The following is a 17,940-nucleotide window of genomic DNA, read 5'->3' on the forward strand; positions in this document are numbered from 1 at the left end:
TCTTTCTCAGGCTGTCATTTATTTCCCTTAATCTATCCTCATGATCTTTTAATTGCCTGTCTCTTTTTTCCTCAGTTTCCCTCTTTGCCATCAACTTGTCTTCTATGTCACTCACTCGTTCTTCCACCTCATTAACCCTAGTCGTTAGGGCTTCTAGCTTGGATTGCATCTCATTTAATTGATTTTTAATTTCTGCCTGATTGGATCTAAATTCTGCAGTCATGAAGTCTCTTGAGTCCTTTATGGTTTTTTCTAGAGCCACCAGTAGCTGTAAAATAGTGCTTCTGAATTGGCTTTCTGACATTGAATTGTAATCCATATTTTGTAACTCTGTGGGAGAGAGGGCTGTTTCTGATTCTTTTTTTTGAGGTGAGGTTTTCCTTCTAGTCATTTTGCTCAGTGCAGAGTGGCCAAAAACAAGTTGTATTGGGAAAAGGAGAAAAAGAGAGAGAAGGAAAGAAAAGAGAAAAAGAAAAAAGAGGAAGAAGAAAAAAAGGGAAAAAGAGAAGAAAAACAAAGAAAAAGAAAGAAAGGAGAAAAAAGAAAAAAAAGGGGGGGTGGGGTGGGGGAAGCAATCAGAAATCAAGAAAAAAGAAAGAAAAAAAAGCACAGAACAAAACAAAAACAAAAAACAAAAAAACAAAAAAACAAAACAAAACAAAAAAAACCACGGGGGAGTATCTTCCGATTCTGTGTGCTTTAAGTCCCTTGACTTCCCTTGGAACTGGTCCGTCTAGCTGGTCTTCTGGGGGAGGGGCCTGCTGTGCTGTTTCTCAGGTGTTAGCACTTGGGGGAGCTGCTCTGCCCCTGCCTGGTGCAGGGCTCGGTGGGGGTTGTTCACCCCGTGAGGCCCAGGAGGAAGCCACAGTGGCGGGGCGGCAGCTCTGGGCTGCCCATTTTTTAATTGGGTTATTTGTTTTTTGAGTTTAGAGTTGTATAAGTTTTTTTAAAAATATATTTTGGATACCAACTCTTTTTTTTAAAGATTTTATTTATTTATTCATCAGAGAGAGAGAGAGGCAGAGACACAGGCAGAGGGAGAAGCAGGCTCCATGCAGGGAGCCTGATGTGGGACTCCATTCAGGGACTCCAGGATCATGCCCTGGGCCAAAGGCAGACGCTTAACTGCTGAGCCACCCAGGTATCCCAGGATACGAACTCTTTATTGGATATATCACTTGCAGATATCTTCTCTTATTCTATAGTTTGCCATTTAGTTTTGTTGATTATTAACTTTGTTGTGCAGAAGCTTTTTATTTTGATGTAGTCCCTATAGTTTATTTTTGTTTTTGTTTCCCTTGCCTCAGGAGACATACCTTGAAAAATGTTGCTAGGGCCAACACCAGAGGAATTACTGTCTGTGCTTTCTTATAGGATTTTTGTGGTTTCAGGTCTCATTTAGGTCTTTAATCGATTTTGAGTCTATTTTTGTGTATGGTGAAAGAAAATGGTCAAGTTTCATTCTTTTGCATGTAGCTGTCTAGTTTTCCCAACACCAGTTGAAGAGACTGTCTTTTTCCCATTGCATATTCATTCCTCCTTTGTCAAAGATTAATTGACCATCTAATTGTGGGTTTATTTCTGGATTTTCTATTCTATTCCATTGTTCTATGAATCTGTTTTTATGCCAGTATCATACTGTTTTAATTATTACCGGTTTATAATATAATTTGAAGTCTGGAATTGTGATGCCTGCAGTTTTGGTTGTCTTTTTCAAGATTGCTTTGGCTATTCAAGGTCTTTTGTGGTTCAATATAAATTTTAAGATTGTTCTAGCTCTGTGAAAAATGCTGTTGGTATTTTGATAGGGATTGCATTGAGTTTGTAGATTGCTTTAGGTAGTATAGACATTTTAACAATATTCATTGTTCAAGTCCATGAGCATGGAATGTTTTTCCATTTCTTTGTGTCATCTTGAATTTCTTTTATCAGTATTACATAGTTTTCAGAGTAGTGAGAATGTTTCTTAAAAGGAAATGGTATATTGTTATAGGATGGATGGATAAGAGAGGGAGGGAGAGCCATAGGGCTTGCTGACTAAAAAAGAGTACATACTCTGGACTTATTAGCTCGTGTTCTGGCTCTACCATTTTAGTAGGCATGTGATCTTGGTAAGTCACTTCCCTTCCTTAATCCTCAGTTTCCTGTTCTGCAAATTGGAAATAATGGGACCTACTTCACAGGGTTGTTGTAAAGATGAAAATAGGTCATGTGTATTGGGTACTTACAGTGCCTGGCACTTAGCAAAGTAATAAATACATGTTCTCTGACATTCTCCTATGTCTGTGGTGATTGCTTTTAAAATTTACTTTATCTTAATAAGCAGCAACTCTGTGTTTCTCATTAGATTCAGATTCCTACACTTTACAATCAACCTTCTAAACTGTTGAAATTGATCCCTGAGCAAGTTTGACATCTTTATGGGTATATTTCCATGAAGAAACTGATATGGTTAAATTGCTCTGTTAGGATTTAATTTGAACTAACTTCTCTATAGGCAAAAACAGAAGTTATTTTTTGCAACTTCCTGTGAATCTATTACTATTTCAAAATAAAAATAAAAAGATGTTTTCCCTCTAATTTCCTAGATAAGGGAAAGGGCCCAGCTTTTACAGTTAGGTGACTTGTTTGATAAATGCATATAAAATTCAGCTCTAGTCATCATAGGAGAGCTCAGATTAGCCTTTCTGTCTCTGGATTGGAATTGACCATTTGTCCAGTTATTTGTTCCGTCACTGAAAAAAGCATGTATTGGGCATAGGCACTTCTCCAGGTGCTGGGGATACAGCAGTGATCGGACTAGACCCATTTTCCTGCCCTCATGGACCTTTTATTATAGTGAGAGCGAGATGTGAGACAATATAAATACACAAGTTTGTAAAGTATCACATGGTAACCAGTTGAAAGTTCAAAGCAAAATTGCTGAGCTCCATTTTGTTTTCTTCATTCCTTATGTAATAGTTTTCCCAGTTTTACCCTGGTCCCCTTTTCTTTTTCTCTGTACATCTTCCCTGTGAGTCTCCTTCAAACCTATGAAAGATAAACTCCTTTTAACCGGACATAGAAAGATGGCCGTAAAGATGCGTCCACATGCTTGGTGTCCCTATAGTTCGTCAACATGGACAAATTAAGTTATGTGGGCTCAGAACTGTCTCAGATCATCAGGTGGTCCAATTACAAAACGAAGCCTAATGCTTCCATCTTTGGTGCAGGAATGGCTGTGCTGTTGTGACTGGGAAGGCCTGCTTTTCCTTTGGGCCTTGCCTGAAGGATAGATTAACAGTTGCTGTGACAAATATGCCCCATGTTTTAATGACATAACAACATTGGTATATTTCTCAGTCATCTAACAGGTTGTAGGCAGCCTTCCTCCACATGGTGATTCAGGCACCAGTGCTTTTTAGTCCTGTGGTTGTGCCTTTCCCCCATTCAGTGGCCTTTGGGGACGAGCATAGAGTGCCACAGGGTGCTAGCCTTACATGGAAGTGGTGCAGGTCGCCTGTGTTCCCATTGCATTGGCTAAAACTCAGTCACATGGCTGCAACCAACTGCAGGGGGTATGGGGGAACATGTCATTGTTGGGTGGGCAGCCACAGCTTCTCAGTGATACTTCTATACCTGGTCTTGGGCGGTATACATGATTGGAGGACAGCTACTGTAATCTCCCACATCAGCATGGTTGTCATTTGCCTCTGTGACTTCTTTTTCCTCAGCCCCGTGGCTGATCAGCAACCATGATCTTTCCTGAGGCAGATTAATATTCACTTGGGCTCTAGTTTAGTGTCACCAGTCTGTTAGCCATTCTTTCCCATTAGGGGTGATTGAGTCTTCTCACATATTTGCTCATGAAATTATATTTTGATCCGTGGTTGCACTATGGCCATCTTAATTCCAAAATTTGTTGGCGGGTGAGGTGTTCTCATATATTCACTGTGGGCTTTGTATGAGCTTTTGCTACTCTAGATGGTTTGTTTACTAAGGCACCAGAAGGACCCTGGTATAAGATCATTGCATCCTCAGGTGAAATGGCTGGACTCTTGGGCAGCATTTACAGGATATCTCCAAGGTGGGATTATATTCTAAACAGAAACGTTCTGTGGTTGAAACAGTATACACACCCTTTGTAAATTCTCCCTGATAATGCTTCCTTGCAATTCATATTATTCAGCTGTGCTTGATTTTTAAGATACTTCAGGGGTAAATGTCACCTTTTGGGATTTTATTAATAGTATTACTTTTTAATGAGTCTTTTGAAATCTCTTTCATTATAAACAGCCTGTTTTCCCTTGAGATAATAACTTGTAGTGCCAAATATTTGCATTTCACTTGAAACGAAACTAAGGGTTTGAATGTTTTAAATATAAGCAAATCTAATTCTCCTGTGTCTAGAGAAACTGCATAATGAACCATATGTATGTGGCTCAAGCAGACAGATGTGGAAGGTTTCTCTCTCATTTTTTTCTTAAAAACACTGGCAGAACTTAAAATTGGCACCAACCTGCAAATATCCTTACCCAGCCGACAAAACAAACCACTGGTGCTGGAGTTGAACCGGGAGAGGCTTTTTAGAGTGCAGGCACAAGTGGAGCTTTTCCTGGTTCTGGCTTCTGCTTGGAAACCTTAGGCTCCTTAGTTCATCCACCCACATTTCTCAATGCCTTCAGTCTTTGCAGTTGGATATTCTCTCTCAGGTGGCCGACTTTTCAGATCTTTGTAAAATGATGCTAGTTTTTTCAGTTGACTTTGGGGTTCATTTGGAGATGATGTTCCTTGTATCTGGGTCCTGCAGCAAGATGGCCCTCTAGCTACTGACAGAGAGGTTCTTAGCTGCCATTGCACTACTGGAATAGGCCTTCCTCTGGTTGTGGCCATAGGGCTTCTTTTTTCTCTGGACTCCTCTCATCCCCTTCCTAACTCTGAGCCTTCTTGACCTCTGGGCCAGGGTTGCTCATATGGCCTTAACTTGTCTTCCTACCTTTGGTCTTTCCCCTTCCATTCTCCTCAATGAAGTGATCTTTCTATAACTGACATCTGATTATTTCATTGTTGTGTTTAATACTTCTCTGTGGCTCCCTCATGTCTTCTAGATACAATCTGTATCTTTTAACCTGGTACCTGGGCCATCATGATCTGGGCCCTGCTTGCTGTCTGGACCATCTTCAGGCAGCTCCACTAACATCCATGTTGTACCAGCAGCCTATTCTATATATATGTAGTCCAAGTGAGCTACTTTCAGAAGATGGCCATTTTCTCTCATTTTTTTGGAGTTTTTATAAATGCTGTTCCTTTTGTTTGTCTTGCTCTGCATGTTCTAAATGGCATTGCTGGGTAGCCCCAGTGGCGCAGCAGTTTAGCGCCGCCTGCAGCCCAGGGCGTGATCCTGGAGACCCTGGATTGAGTCCCGTGTCAGGCTCTCTGCATGGAGCCTGCTTCTCCCTCTGTCTGTCTCTGTCTCTCTCTCTCTGTCTCTGTGAATAGATAAATAAAATCTTAAAAAAAAATAAATGGCATTGCTTCTCAAACTTGAGTGTGCTTCAAATTGTCTAGAAGACTTGTTATTGTTAAGCCACAGATTCCTAGGTCCCACTCCCAGACTATGATTTACCAGACAAAGGGTAGAGTGTGCGGTTCAGTGTTTCTAGTAAGTCTCGAGGTGATGCTGATGTGGGTGGTCTGGGGACTGTACTTTGAGTAACAAAGCTCTAGAGTACCCTGTCCTACCATAGCACTACTTCACTGTTTTGGGGTTGCCTGTTTGTCTTTCTCCCTCATGAGACCCTAGGATTTCTGGGAAAAAGAATCTGTTTGCCCATTATGTATCCCGAGTCACTAGTTTTGGGGATATTTTTGGTGTTGAGTAAGTGTCTGTTGAATGAATGAATGAATGAATGGATCACTGTTCATGCAGCAAAGTTCAAATCATTTTGCTTCTTGTAGATCAGCTTTCTTTTAGATTATTTCAGCCTAAGGATATATGGAATGTGATCTACCTCTTCCGTATGCCCTCACCTGACCCTGAAATACTCACTTAATAATGGATATGGAACTGGAGAACTCCCCAAAGAGATCAGAGACCATGGATGAACTACAGGAAGATAGGCATGGACTTCTTTTGATAGATCTGAAACTTTATTTTTTTTTTATTTTATTTTTTTTAAATTTTTATTTACTTATGATAGTCACAGAGAGAGAGAGAGAGGCAGAGACACAGGCAGAGGGAGAAGCAGGCTCCATGCACCGGGAGCCCGATGTGGGATTCGATCCCGGGTCTCCAGGATCGCGCCCTGGGCCAAAGGCAGGCGCCAAACCGCTGCGCCACCCAGGGATCCCAGATCTGAAACTTTAAATGTGAAATAGACTCCTAGGTTTTCTTTCATTCAACACAACACAGAGTAGTGTTTCTGCACCTCTTTTTAGTAATAAGACATACACCTGAACTTATCAGAGCCCATCAGTAAGTGGGTCTCACACTACTCTTTTAGTATGTGTGATGTAGTAGCTAGGGATTGTATGCTGAATAAAGGAATGCATGATATGGTTCTGGTCCTCCAGGTTGAAACCTGAGTTGATGATAGTCAAGAGCACTTGAAATGTTCAAACTGTGTGATACTTATCAGAAGAATTAATATTTTTAAGATGCTTAATTACTTGGTTTATTAAATCAATTAAAAGCATGCAGTGAGAAGCAAGGGGAAAGAGACTGGGGGTAGGTTAACACATTTAGTGCAAGCCAGTAGAAGGGCCACACTATATTATGCACAGGTTATATACAATATTCATATGCCCTCTCCCTCTTTGTTGCAAGGCCTTTTTGGTTTTGGGGAGCAGGAACTCTGTTTGCCAGCTTAAGTCTTCTTGAAAAGGAGATGGGGTTGCAGGTCTGGGAATCTAAGAAACGAGAGACAAGGTGTGGCCCAGTGGTCCTGAGGAGTGGGAATTCTTGGTTGTTCATGTTTGCCTAGTTGCCTTGAGTTTGCTTCAGTATCTGCTTATCTTCTGGCTGCCACAGCCATCCTTACCCCCTTTTCTTTTTAGTACTTGTCTACCCCACAGGTTCTGCTTCTGCTGCTTCTGGCTTCCTCGTGACTTCAGGTTTCACTGAGCCCTCACTTCATATCATAGCCACACTGCATCTGTGCAGGGTCTGATTTCTGGGCTTGATGATCCTTATATTTCTTATCCACACCCCCGGTGTTGAGCATCTAGCTGATGTTTTCCTTGCTAGGGTAGAGCTTTCTATGCAAGAGCACTGCAGAGGCCAGAAACTGTGTGCCCTCCCTTCCTTACTTAGACTCAGTTGGGTGAGACCAGGTGTGAGGTAGGTCTTGTGGTGCACATGTGGCTTTCAAGCTCACCTTGGTATTGGAGTTGGGGGATGGGCATTGCCCTCTGCAGTGGCTGTGGGCCTAGCAGGTACATTGGAGAGCCCTTGGGGGCAGTGGGACTCGAGTAATAGGATTTGAGCCAGCTGGGATCAGAGGAGGGATGGTCTGGGAAGAAGACACAGATGTGATCCATGAAGAGCGAGCATGTGGCCAATCAGAAGCCTGCTAAGAGTGAGCAAAGAGGAGGTTGGATTATAAGGGCCCTAACGGTCATGTGGAGGAAGTAGATGTTTTTATTAGGTGACAGGTCATCTATAGGCTTTTAAGCTCTGCTGTCAGAATAGACTTGAGACCTACTGGGAGGCTGCTGACACCTGTTGGGAGTGAGATAACGTGGGAGAGGAAATAATGAGCAGGTGGTCCTGGGATTGGAGAAAGAACAAACATGGGCTGACATAATAACAGCAACTGAATATGGCAGCTTCAGTTCCAGGCAGAAAGGAGTGTATTCTAGGGGAATAGTAGCTTCTGTGTCAGAACCGGGAATGCAGTAGCCAACACTCAGCACAGAGATTTTCGTGCTTTCATTCGTAGGGTGGTGGTGGGACAGATCTTTTCACCAGTGTCTTGCTGGGTTTGTGAACCATCTCTGTCCGCTTGATTTTTCAGTCATAAACATCTGTTCTTGTTGTCCTGCCCATGCCAAGCTTTTTAGATACCTTTACTCCAGCTGTTCCTTTCAGTGCTAACCAGAAGGACAGTGTTCCTAGGAGCTCTACACATAGTTTGGCCAGGAACCTATTCCATCGCATACTGATGCCTTCTACCCTGGGTTTTGCCTCTGCAACCTGGTCAGACATCTGGGCTTGTTCAGAAAGCACTAGTGTGAAGCATTTAAATTTGGCTCTGGAATTTGGTGAGAGTGTTTTGGAAAGTTGTGTGGTCCATCAGGTGCTTAGACTGACTTGTGGCCTTGCTTTTTTATATTGTTTATTATCAGAATGATAGGAGTTCTGGAAAACAACTCAGATACAACTCAATTTTTAAAATTAATGTATTTTTAAAAATTGAGATAAATTGACATAATATTATATTTTAGGTGTACAACATAATTATTTGATTAGATGTATGTAATGCAAAATGATTACTAAGTCTAGTTACTATCCTTCATCATACAGAGTTACAGACTTTTCTTGTGATGACAACTTTTCAGATTTACTCTCTTAGCAACTTTTAAACACATATAACATAGTACTGTTAACTATAGTCACCATGCTGTACATTACATCCCTAGGACTTATTTATCTTATAACCAGAAGTTTGTACCTTTTGACCACCCTTACCCATTTTGCCCACCCACAGCCTCTGACAGCCACCAATCTGTTCTCCGTATCTGTGAGTTTGACTTTCTTGGTTCCACATCTAAATGATATTATTTGGTATTTGTCTTTCTATGTCAGACTTTTTTCACTTAGCATCATGTTTTCAAGGTCCCAGATGTAATTCAATGTACAAAGGCTTGATATGGAGTAGGCTGACTTTGAGCAACATAAGACAGAGGGGGTAATTACTTGCTAACTGCAATAATGCTGATTGTATATAATGAAGGATGTGAACTCATCTCTTAAGTTCTATGAGCCTTTACTTCTTCATCTGGGAAAAGGATACTACTACTTGCTATGTCTACTTTTCAAAGGTTTTGAGATGCTCAAGATGAAATAGGTGTGTGTAGTGTTTTGTAAATTTGAAAGCATTCTATGAATTTAAGATATTAACTAATGATTAGTAGCTTCTGGGGCATTTAAGAATGGTTTGATCTACATTTAGTGGAAACTCACCTAGTATGAAAACTTTAGAGATAACATCTCAAGGCTATATCACAGTTCAATATTTTATAGTCTTATTTCATCTCTGAAAGTTCACAGAGGAGAGGAGAGCTGGGTGTTCCTGAGAAGAATTACCTCCTGGAATGGGGTGTGTGTTGGGGTGGAGGAAGGGTGCAGAGATGGTCAGTTGTCTTTTCTAGAGATAGTGAGTAGAATGTTCTCCTAATGATGAATTTCTTGATAGTATGTGCAGAAGCAGGCAACTTGATGGCTTATTAGCAGTAATAACTCTCTTTTTCTTTCCTAGCCGCCTTTTGTCCTAAAGGCTCACACTCCTTGTATTCACCTCTAGGTTCCCTTGGCAAGTAGCACCTTAGCCTTAGGGTAGATGGGAGGGATAGAACAAAGCTCTAGGCTCCTCCTTCCAGAATCACCAGTTTTGCTTCTTTCCTCACTGCCTTGTACAGTCTTGTTTTCTCCTGAACGACTTTTCTGGTTCTCTGTATCCTTAAATCCTCACATTTGCCTTGCATGCCCCCTAGTGGCAGGTCTGATGCACCCCTCGTTTTGTTACCCTGTTTGTTGTGGTACCATGAGCAGTTGTTCTTTCCACCCAGTTCTATTACCAGGTATTATCCACAAATGCGGAATGAGAGGTTCTGTGATCCTGACTTGCCACTCGAGTAGGACCTGGGCAGGTGGAATTGGAACTTTTAATTCCCAGATTTATACAGTGAGAATGAATGCTTCAGAAAAAGATGATGTGGCTATAGCTTTTGTAGATTTTAAAAAATAGAAAGGAGTCTAGATTATTTTGCTATCTACTCAGCTAACCTGAAGGATAAAAATGTGAATATTTGAAGGTAAGGATGATTGTCCTTTTGGGGTGCCTGGGTGGCTCAGTCGGTTGTGTTCAATTCTCAGGTCATGATCTCAGGCTTGTGAGATCGAGTCCTGAGTCAGGCTCTGCACTGGGTGTGGAGCCTGCTTAAGGTTTTCTTGCTCCCTCTCCCTCTGTGCCCCTCCCCTCACTTATACTCTCTCTCTCTCTCAAAAATAAAATGTTTAAAAAGAATGATCATCCTTTTTACTCTTCATGCTCAGTCCTATTAACAACTTTGAGGTATACAAAAAAATTATAAAGCATGATGTCTGCCCTGCAAGAAGTTTATGTTCTAATGATGCTCTAGTTACAAGGTGTTTAAATATATTCTCTTGAGGAAAAAAATAAGTATAATGTATGATAGCTTTTACTGATGTTTAATATTTCTACTTCTGAGCCTTTGCTTTTTTTATTTTGAAAGTCCTTTTCCGTGGAGAGAGAACCGCATGACAACAGCAGTAATTACCCAGATGAACCCTGGAGGATAACAGAAGAACAGCGCGAGTACTATGTCAATCAGTTCCGATCCCTTCAACCTGACCCAAGTTCCTTCATTTCAGGTAACTAAGTCTGATGGATGAAGACATGGGTCCCAGATCATTGTCTCACACAGATAACAGTACATATCTTAAGAAATAGTTCACGCAAAATGAATATGACAACATTCTGTGATTTTGATTTGTTTTCCTCTGAGATTGAAGTTCTTATCAACTATATACCATGCAGAAAAATACTTGGCAATGACATTTAGAAAATTATGTTTCAGTTTTAAAGGTTTAAAATGGGAATTTGGGGGAACCTGGTCTAGATCTGTGCCTTTTTAGCTGGAACAGTTCTTGAAATGGTAGACTATGGCAGGAAGATGACCTCTTTAATTGCTTATTCATATTAGAGCAAAGATGTAGTGTAACCTTCTAAAGATTTAGCGTCACAAGTCTCTTTATATTATGTATGCTTTCCAAGTCCAAATTCATGCTTGTTTTCTTTGGCTCAAGTCTTTCTCCTCTGGATTTTCTGAGAGAAATTAAAATATGGGAGGAAAATTGGCCAGCAGTTTTATATCCACATGTCTGTTCTTCGGGTTGTCTTCAAAATATGTATTCCTATTGAGTTCTCATGTAAAATTCAAACTGAGACAAATTGATTTAATTCCTGTGTGCCTACATTTTCCTGGGCTGAAGACTAAACAGTAAATTGTAGAGTCTGGAAGAAAAATTCATAAAACTTTCTTTTTGTATTTCAATTTTGAAGAATAACAATATGCCCTCAATAATTGTAACCTGACATATTGAATGTGGACTAATTTTCTCTGGAGAAATATGGTGTGTAATTGAAATATACTTGTATAAATTCAGACATCATTTTCTAATTGGTGGTAATAGCTTTATTGAAAGCAGAATATTGTAGATACAACATATTAATGTTGACAACAGTACTTAAAAAAAAAGCAGAAACCCAGATTGATCTTACCCACTGCTTAAATGAGTTTCCTTTTTTATTTTGTTTAAAAAGGATTTTATTTATTTGAGAGAGAGCGCATGAGAGAGAACATGAGTGTGGGGAGGCAGAGGGAGAGGGAGAAGCAGGCTCCCTGCTCAGCTCCCAGGACCCTGGGATCATGACCAGAGCCAAAGGCAGGCACTTAGCTGACTTGAGTCACCCAGGTGCCCCTTAAGTGAGTTTCTTCACAGTATATGCGTATAATTAGACAAATACAAATGGGTAGCTGTTAGGAGTGGCTTTATTTTAACTTTTTTATTTTACAGAATTTCTAGATACAACTAGAGTGCCTAGTATAATGAACCCCTGTGCACCTATTACACAGTACCTGTGATTTTATTTTTGTTTGTAACCTCTCTCAGCCCAGATGATTTTGAAGCAGTTAATCAGATATTTCATTGGAAAATATTTCAGGTTGTATCTTGATTGATAAGAAAAACCTCTTTTAAAAACATAACCACAATTCATTGGCACACGTGAAAGCAATACAAAACATGTTTCCTTAATATCATCAATTCTTTGTTGTTGAGATTTCCCTGATTGTCTCACAAATGCCTATTAAAAACAGTTCAGTCTGCTTAAGGTCAAGAGGGGTTCATATATTTGCAATTAGGTGATATCTCTTTTAAAAAATCTTTTTTTGGAATATTAATATACCATAATATATACCTCTGTAAAGTATACAGTTCAGTGGTTTTAGTGTATTTACAGAGTATATTTACAATCTGAATTTAGAACACTTTCAGTACCCTCTAACCACCTATTATTAGCAATTATTACCCGTTTCTGCTCTTTCTGCCTCCCAGCCCTACATAATGACTAAACCACTTTTTCTCTCTAAAAGTTCACCTATTTTGGGCTTTTCTTACAAGTGAAATCATATAACATATAACATATAACTTTTTTAGAAAAAAGTCTAAAACCTTTTTTGTGTCTGACTTCTTTCACTTAGCATAATATTTTTAAAGTTTATCCAGGTTGTACTGTGCACTAGATGCTCATTGCTTTTTATGGTTGAATAATTTCCATTGTATGGATATGCTATGTTTTATTTATTCATCAATTGATGGGCACTTGATTTGGGTTGTTTCTACTTTTTGGCTATTAAGAATAATGCTGCTATGAACATTTGTGAGCACATTTTTGTATGGATGTATGTTTTTATTTCTCTTAAATATATACCTAGGAGAGGAATCGCTGAATCATATGGTAACTCTCTCTGTTCAGTCATTTGAAACAGACTGTTTTTGCACGGTGGCTGCATTATTTTTCATTGCTACCAACAACATATGAGGGTTCCAGTTACTCCACATCCTTGCCAACGCTTATTATCTGTCTTTTGCTTGTAGCTGTCCTAGTGATGCCAGATGGGCCAGGGTCCCGAGAGGAAGGGCCTCAGGCCCTTTGCTTTGAGCGTTCTTGGCTTTGTGTGAGAAAGAATTCAAGAGCCAGCTGTTTAAAGAAAGGAACAAAAATTTAGTATGTATAGCAGTGAGAAAGGAGCTACTTCACAGACAAAATAGTGGTCTTCTCCCAGGTGAGGAAGAGGACCCTCCTTAGCCTCTAAGAAAGGGTTTTATAAGTCTTAAAATTTAGCTAACCTTAGGGAGAGGCTTACTCCTTAACTTTGAGTTTATCGTTTACATCGGGTGGTTAGTTTTTCCATTGTTTTAGGATTGTGAAATTACCCACAGGGAGCAATTTTAAGAATGTCTGGCCTTTGTGGCTTTTACTGCCAGAGGGAGTGGGGTCTTGTGTCTTGTGACTCTTTCTATTACCTACTGATTTTTAGGTTAAGGGTCAGTCTAAAACCAGAATGGTTTTACTTTGGTCAGCTTGTCTCCTGAGTCTCCCTTCCTTCCTACTTCACTAGTGAGTGTGAAGTAGTATCTCTTTGTGGTTATGATTAGCATTTTCCAGATGAAAAATGAAATTCAACATCTTTTCATGTTCTTATTGACCATTTGTATATCTTCTTTGGACCAATGTCTATTCAGATCTTTTGCTATTTTAAATAAATACTGAATGGTAAGAGTTCCTTGTATACAGGCATACCTTGGAGATATTGAAGGTTTGGTTCAGATGACTGCAATAAAGTGGATATTGCAATAATGCAAGTCAAATGAATTTTTTGATTTCCCAGTTTATGTATAAGTTATATTTACACTATCCTGTATCTGTTAAGCGTGTAATAGTATTATATCTTAAAATGCTGTACATATTTTAATTAAAAATAATTTATTACTAAAATCTACTAATTTTCATGTGAGCTTTCAGTAAGTTGTAATCACTGATCATAGATTACCATAACAAATACAATAAAAATGAAAAAGTGTGAAATATTGCAAGAATTATCAAAATGTGATACAGAGACACAAAGTGAGCAAATGCTTTTGGAAAAATGGTACCAATAAACTTGCTCAACACAGAGATGCCACAAACCTTCAATTTGTAAAAAATGCAATATTTGCCAACTGCAGTAAAGTGAAGTATAATAAAACGAGGTATGCCTGTATTCTAGATACATGTCCCTTAGCACATACTTGATTTGGAAATATTTTTTCCCAATTGATGGCTTGTTTTTTTATTTTCCTAACGGTGTCTTTGGAGTACATAAGTTTTTAGTTTTGATTGTGCTTTTTGGTGCTATAAGAGATCATTGCCGAATCCAAGGTCATGAAAATTTGTGTCAGTATTTTCCTCTAAGAAGGTATCTATATTACAGTTTTATCTCTTATATTTAGGTCTTTGATCCATTTTGAGTTAATTTTTGTGTACGATATCAGTAGGTGTTCAAATTCTTTCGCACGTGAATATCCAGTTGTCCCAGCACCACTGATCTTGGGGTTGTGAGTTGGAGTCCTACATTTGGGGTACAGTTTATTTTTAAAAAGGGGGGCAATTTCATCTATTTCTGTGAACTGTCACAACTCTACCCATTTTTATTTACATTTATTATTTTTTAAATTAATTTTTAAAAAAGATTTTATTTATTCATGAGAGAGAGAGAGACAGAGAGAGAGAGAGAAAGAGAGAGAGAGAGAGGGGCAGAGGGAGAAACAGGCTTTGTGCAGGGAGCCTGATGTGGGACTCGATCTGGGGTCTCCAGGATCACACCCCGGGTTGAAGGTGGCGCTAAACCGCCGGGCCACCGGGGCTGCCCTTTTTTTATTTTATTTTTAAAAGATTTTATTTATTTATTTATGAGAGACACACACACACACACACACAGAGAGAGAGAGAGAGAGAGAGAGAGAGAGAGGCACAGACACAGGCAGAAGCAGGCTCGATGCAGGGAGCCAGACATGGGATTTGATCCTGGGTCTCCAGGATCACACCCTGGGCCGAGGGCGATGCTAAACTGCTGAGCCACCTGGGCTGCTCTTCTACCCATTTTTATATTGTGTTACCAGTCTTTATTTTTAAAAGATCTATATATATTCAATGTGTTAACATTTATCACTAATATATCAATGCTTATGTATAGCTGTTTTTTATTGGGCTGAGAGACTCCTTGTAATAAAAAGTCTGAATCCACATTTTGATATTTGATTGCTGACAGCTTTTTAAAGCCTCACCTTTCCCTCATTTGCCACATGTGAAGCTTCCCAGCAGGTCTGAAAAGCTGAAGAGAGCAAGGAAAGGAAGCTGGCTTGGGGTCTCTAGGTTGGCTGAGATTAGGGCTGGGTTGAGGGTTCCAGCTCACTGGTTAAATGACTTGTCAGCACCAAAGGAGGGAGGGCTTTCTCATCAGCTTCTTTCTCTGGAAGGTGGCAGCCAGGGCATGACTGAACTTGTTAGTTGTTGGCTTCCGGATGGGCCCTACCTAATCTCCTATGGACACCATGGCAAAACAATCTCTCTACTGTCTGAAGGCCAGGCCGAGTCTCTGGCTTGGGCTTGGGCCTAGTGTGATTTGAAGAAAGGATATCAAGGGGGAAAAGAAGAATGAGTTGAGGGGAGAATGTCTTTATATCTATAAAATAGCTGGTAAATAGGCTTTTAAGACATTTCTGATAAATGTTTGCAAGGTGTCTGCCCCGATGGCCAACAGTCCTATGACAGCAATATTTCCAGGATGCTTTTGGGGAGAAAGCTCATTGGTTAATAGGGCACTTTGCCTTTGATCCTTAATAATCTATCAAAGGAAAATACATCTGCTTTAGGGTCCACTATAATTCCTTGTCTTAAGGCCAGTTAGAAGACTTGTGATTGCCAAGGAAAGACTTTTGACTTTATCAGTTTAGAGCTTGAGGCTTTTTTTAAAAAATTTTTTTATTTATTTATGATAGTCACACGGAGAGAGAGGCAGAGACACAGGCAGAGGGAGAAGCAGGCTCCATGCACCGAGAGCCCAATGTGGGACTCGATCCAGGGTCTCCAGCATTGCACACTGGGCCAAAGGCAGGCGCTAAACCGCTGCACCACCCAGGGATCCCAGAGCTTGTGGCTTTGATTTGACTGTTCTTTGTGTTAGAATTGAGGCCTTTGAAGTTTGAAATTGGTCTGAGAGCTGAAGCCATAAATATTTAAGTCTGAATAAGGATCAGTCTAACATTTTAAGTACAGTTGGGACTTCGAGCTATATAACGTGTAAAATGGAATGATTACCTGATTTCGATTGATATTGGTAAATTTGTGGTGAATAAAGAAAGTAGCAAGAGGTTCCTAGATAAGTTTCTCAAAGAGCCACCAAGAGATCTTAAATTTCACCAAACTCTTTACAAAGATATCTGTTTTGTCTCTGTGTGATAAGATTAATAGTATTAATTTTCTTGTTTTTGCTCTGTTTTTCTACCATGACTATATTTTACTTTCTCACCCTCTCATTAAAAGTGCTTGACAAGGGGCACCTGGGTGGCTCAGTCAGTTAAATGTCTGCCTTTGGCTCAGGTCATGATCCCAGGGTCCTGAGAGCCTTGCATTGGGCCCCTTACTTAGCAGGGAGCCTACTTCTCCCTCTCCCTCTGCCTGCTGCTTCCCCTGCTTGTGGTTTATCTGTGTCAAATAAACAAAATCTTTTAAAAAAAAAGTGCTTGACAGATTTTTACTTTAATAATTTTGAAATTTGTCTTTTAGTAAACTTTTATAGATTTTTGGAAAAATGAAGGAATTAATTTATATGACTCATATATCATAAGTGTTATGTCATTACTTCTTTTGCCCTGTTATAATTTATATATTCTTGTAAGAACTATTCATATGTTGATTTTAGCCATATGATTTATAGTTGCTTTGATGAATGAATGTTACATTTGTTGTTATATGGTAGGGATTCTGAATGAAAAAATGGCAATTCACTTATATATATAAAAGCTGCTGTAGATAAGTAATTAATGATTTATTTAAACAATGGCTCTCTTGGCAGGTTCTGTAGCCAAGAATTTTTTCACCAAATCAAAGCTTTCCATTCCAGAACTCTCCTACATATGGTAAGTATAATTAATGCCATATAGTATCATATTGTCATAACATACCCATCCCTTAGACTTACATTTTGGAAGTCTTATCTTTTGAAATTAAAAAATATGTATTTATTTTAGAGAGCATGAATGGGGGAAGGGGCAGAGGGAGAGGGAAATATCTCAAGCAGGCTCTCTGCTGAGCACAGAGGCCCATGCAGGGCTCGATCCCACAATCCTGAGATCATGACCTGAGCTAAAATCAAGAGTTGGACACTTAACTGACTGAGTCACTCAGACATCCCTTGAAATTTTTTTTTAACAGACTAAGAGAGTGACTAGAACTTAACATTTTCGTTGCTCTGAAGATTAAATAAGTTATTACATGAAAAGCACAGTGCTCAGTGTCTGGTGCATACTATGCACTGTAACTGTTAGCTGTTATTTAAAAATTAATTTCCCAATTATTATCCTCCTCTAGATCCCTTTCCTGTCTAAACAACTGTGGGGGCATATGAGCATTTCCATCTTGTGAATTTTATTTTCAGATATTTCTACTTGATATAATGCAGGTAACCAGAGAATCTTGAAAAGCTCTTTAAATATTTTATGAGGCCAGGTGAATAGAAGGTCCACAAATGTTTTGGAATTAAGTCAAATTTGACTATTTTAGCTGCCTCTGAGCTTCCTAAATTTGGCTGGTGTTTATGAGCTGGGCCTTAGTTGAAACTTGCAGCTGTGGTGCGTACTGCGTCTTGCTGTTGTGCCAGCTGCAGCCCAGGCTCCAGAAGGGCTGTACCAGGATGGTCCAGGTGGCTGATATACAGTTATGAGAACACTTGGTGCCTCTGTAAACTCCTGACTGTGTGTGGGCTCTCCTCCCCAAGTCTTGGGTGGGAGACCACGCTGCTGTAAATACATAATTAAAATATTGGAATATTTATTTAAGACTTTTTTCATGAGGATTTACAAAAATTGTGGTAGGATTTAACATTGCTTGTCAT

General features: G+C 39.6%; 1 protein-coding gene across 6 annotated transcripts in view; it reads left to right on the plus strand.

The window, feature by feature from the left end:
• REPS2 (RALBP1 associated Eps domain containing 2) overlaps positions 1 to 17,940 on the plus strand; it is a 227,493-nt gene that overhangs the window by 100,716 nt on the left and 108,837 nt on the right. For all 6 annotated transcript variants that reach the window (XM_041740770.1, XM_041740772.1, XM_041740771.1 and 3 more), the window contains exons 6-7: positions 10,456 to 10,594; positions 16,903 to 16,966. In XM_041740770.1, the coding sequence (XP_041596704.1) occupies positions 10,456 to 10,594; positions 16,903 to 16,966 (203 nt within the window). The remainder of the gene's footprint in view (positions 1 to 10,455; positions 10,595 to 16,902; positions 16,967 to 17,940) is intronic.

The sequence above is a fragment of the Vulpes lagopus genome, chromosome X, assembly GCF_018345385.1.
Source record: "Vulpes lagopus strain Blue_001 chromosome X, ASM1834538v1, whole genome shotgun sequence".
NCBI classification, from domain to species: Eukaryota; Metazoa; Chordata; class Mammalia; order Carnivora; family Canidae; genus Vulpes; species Vulpes lagopus.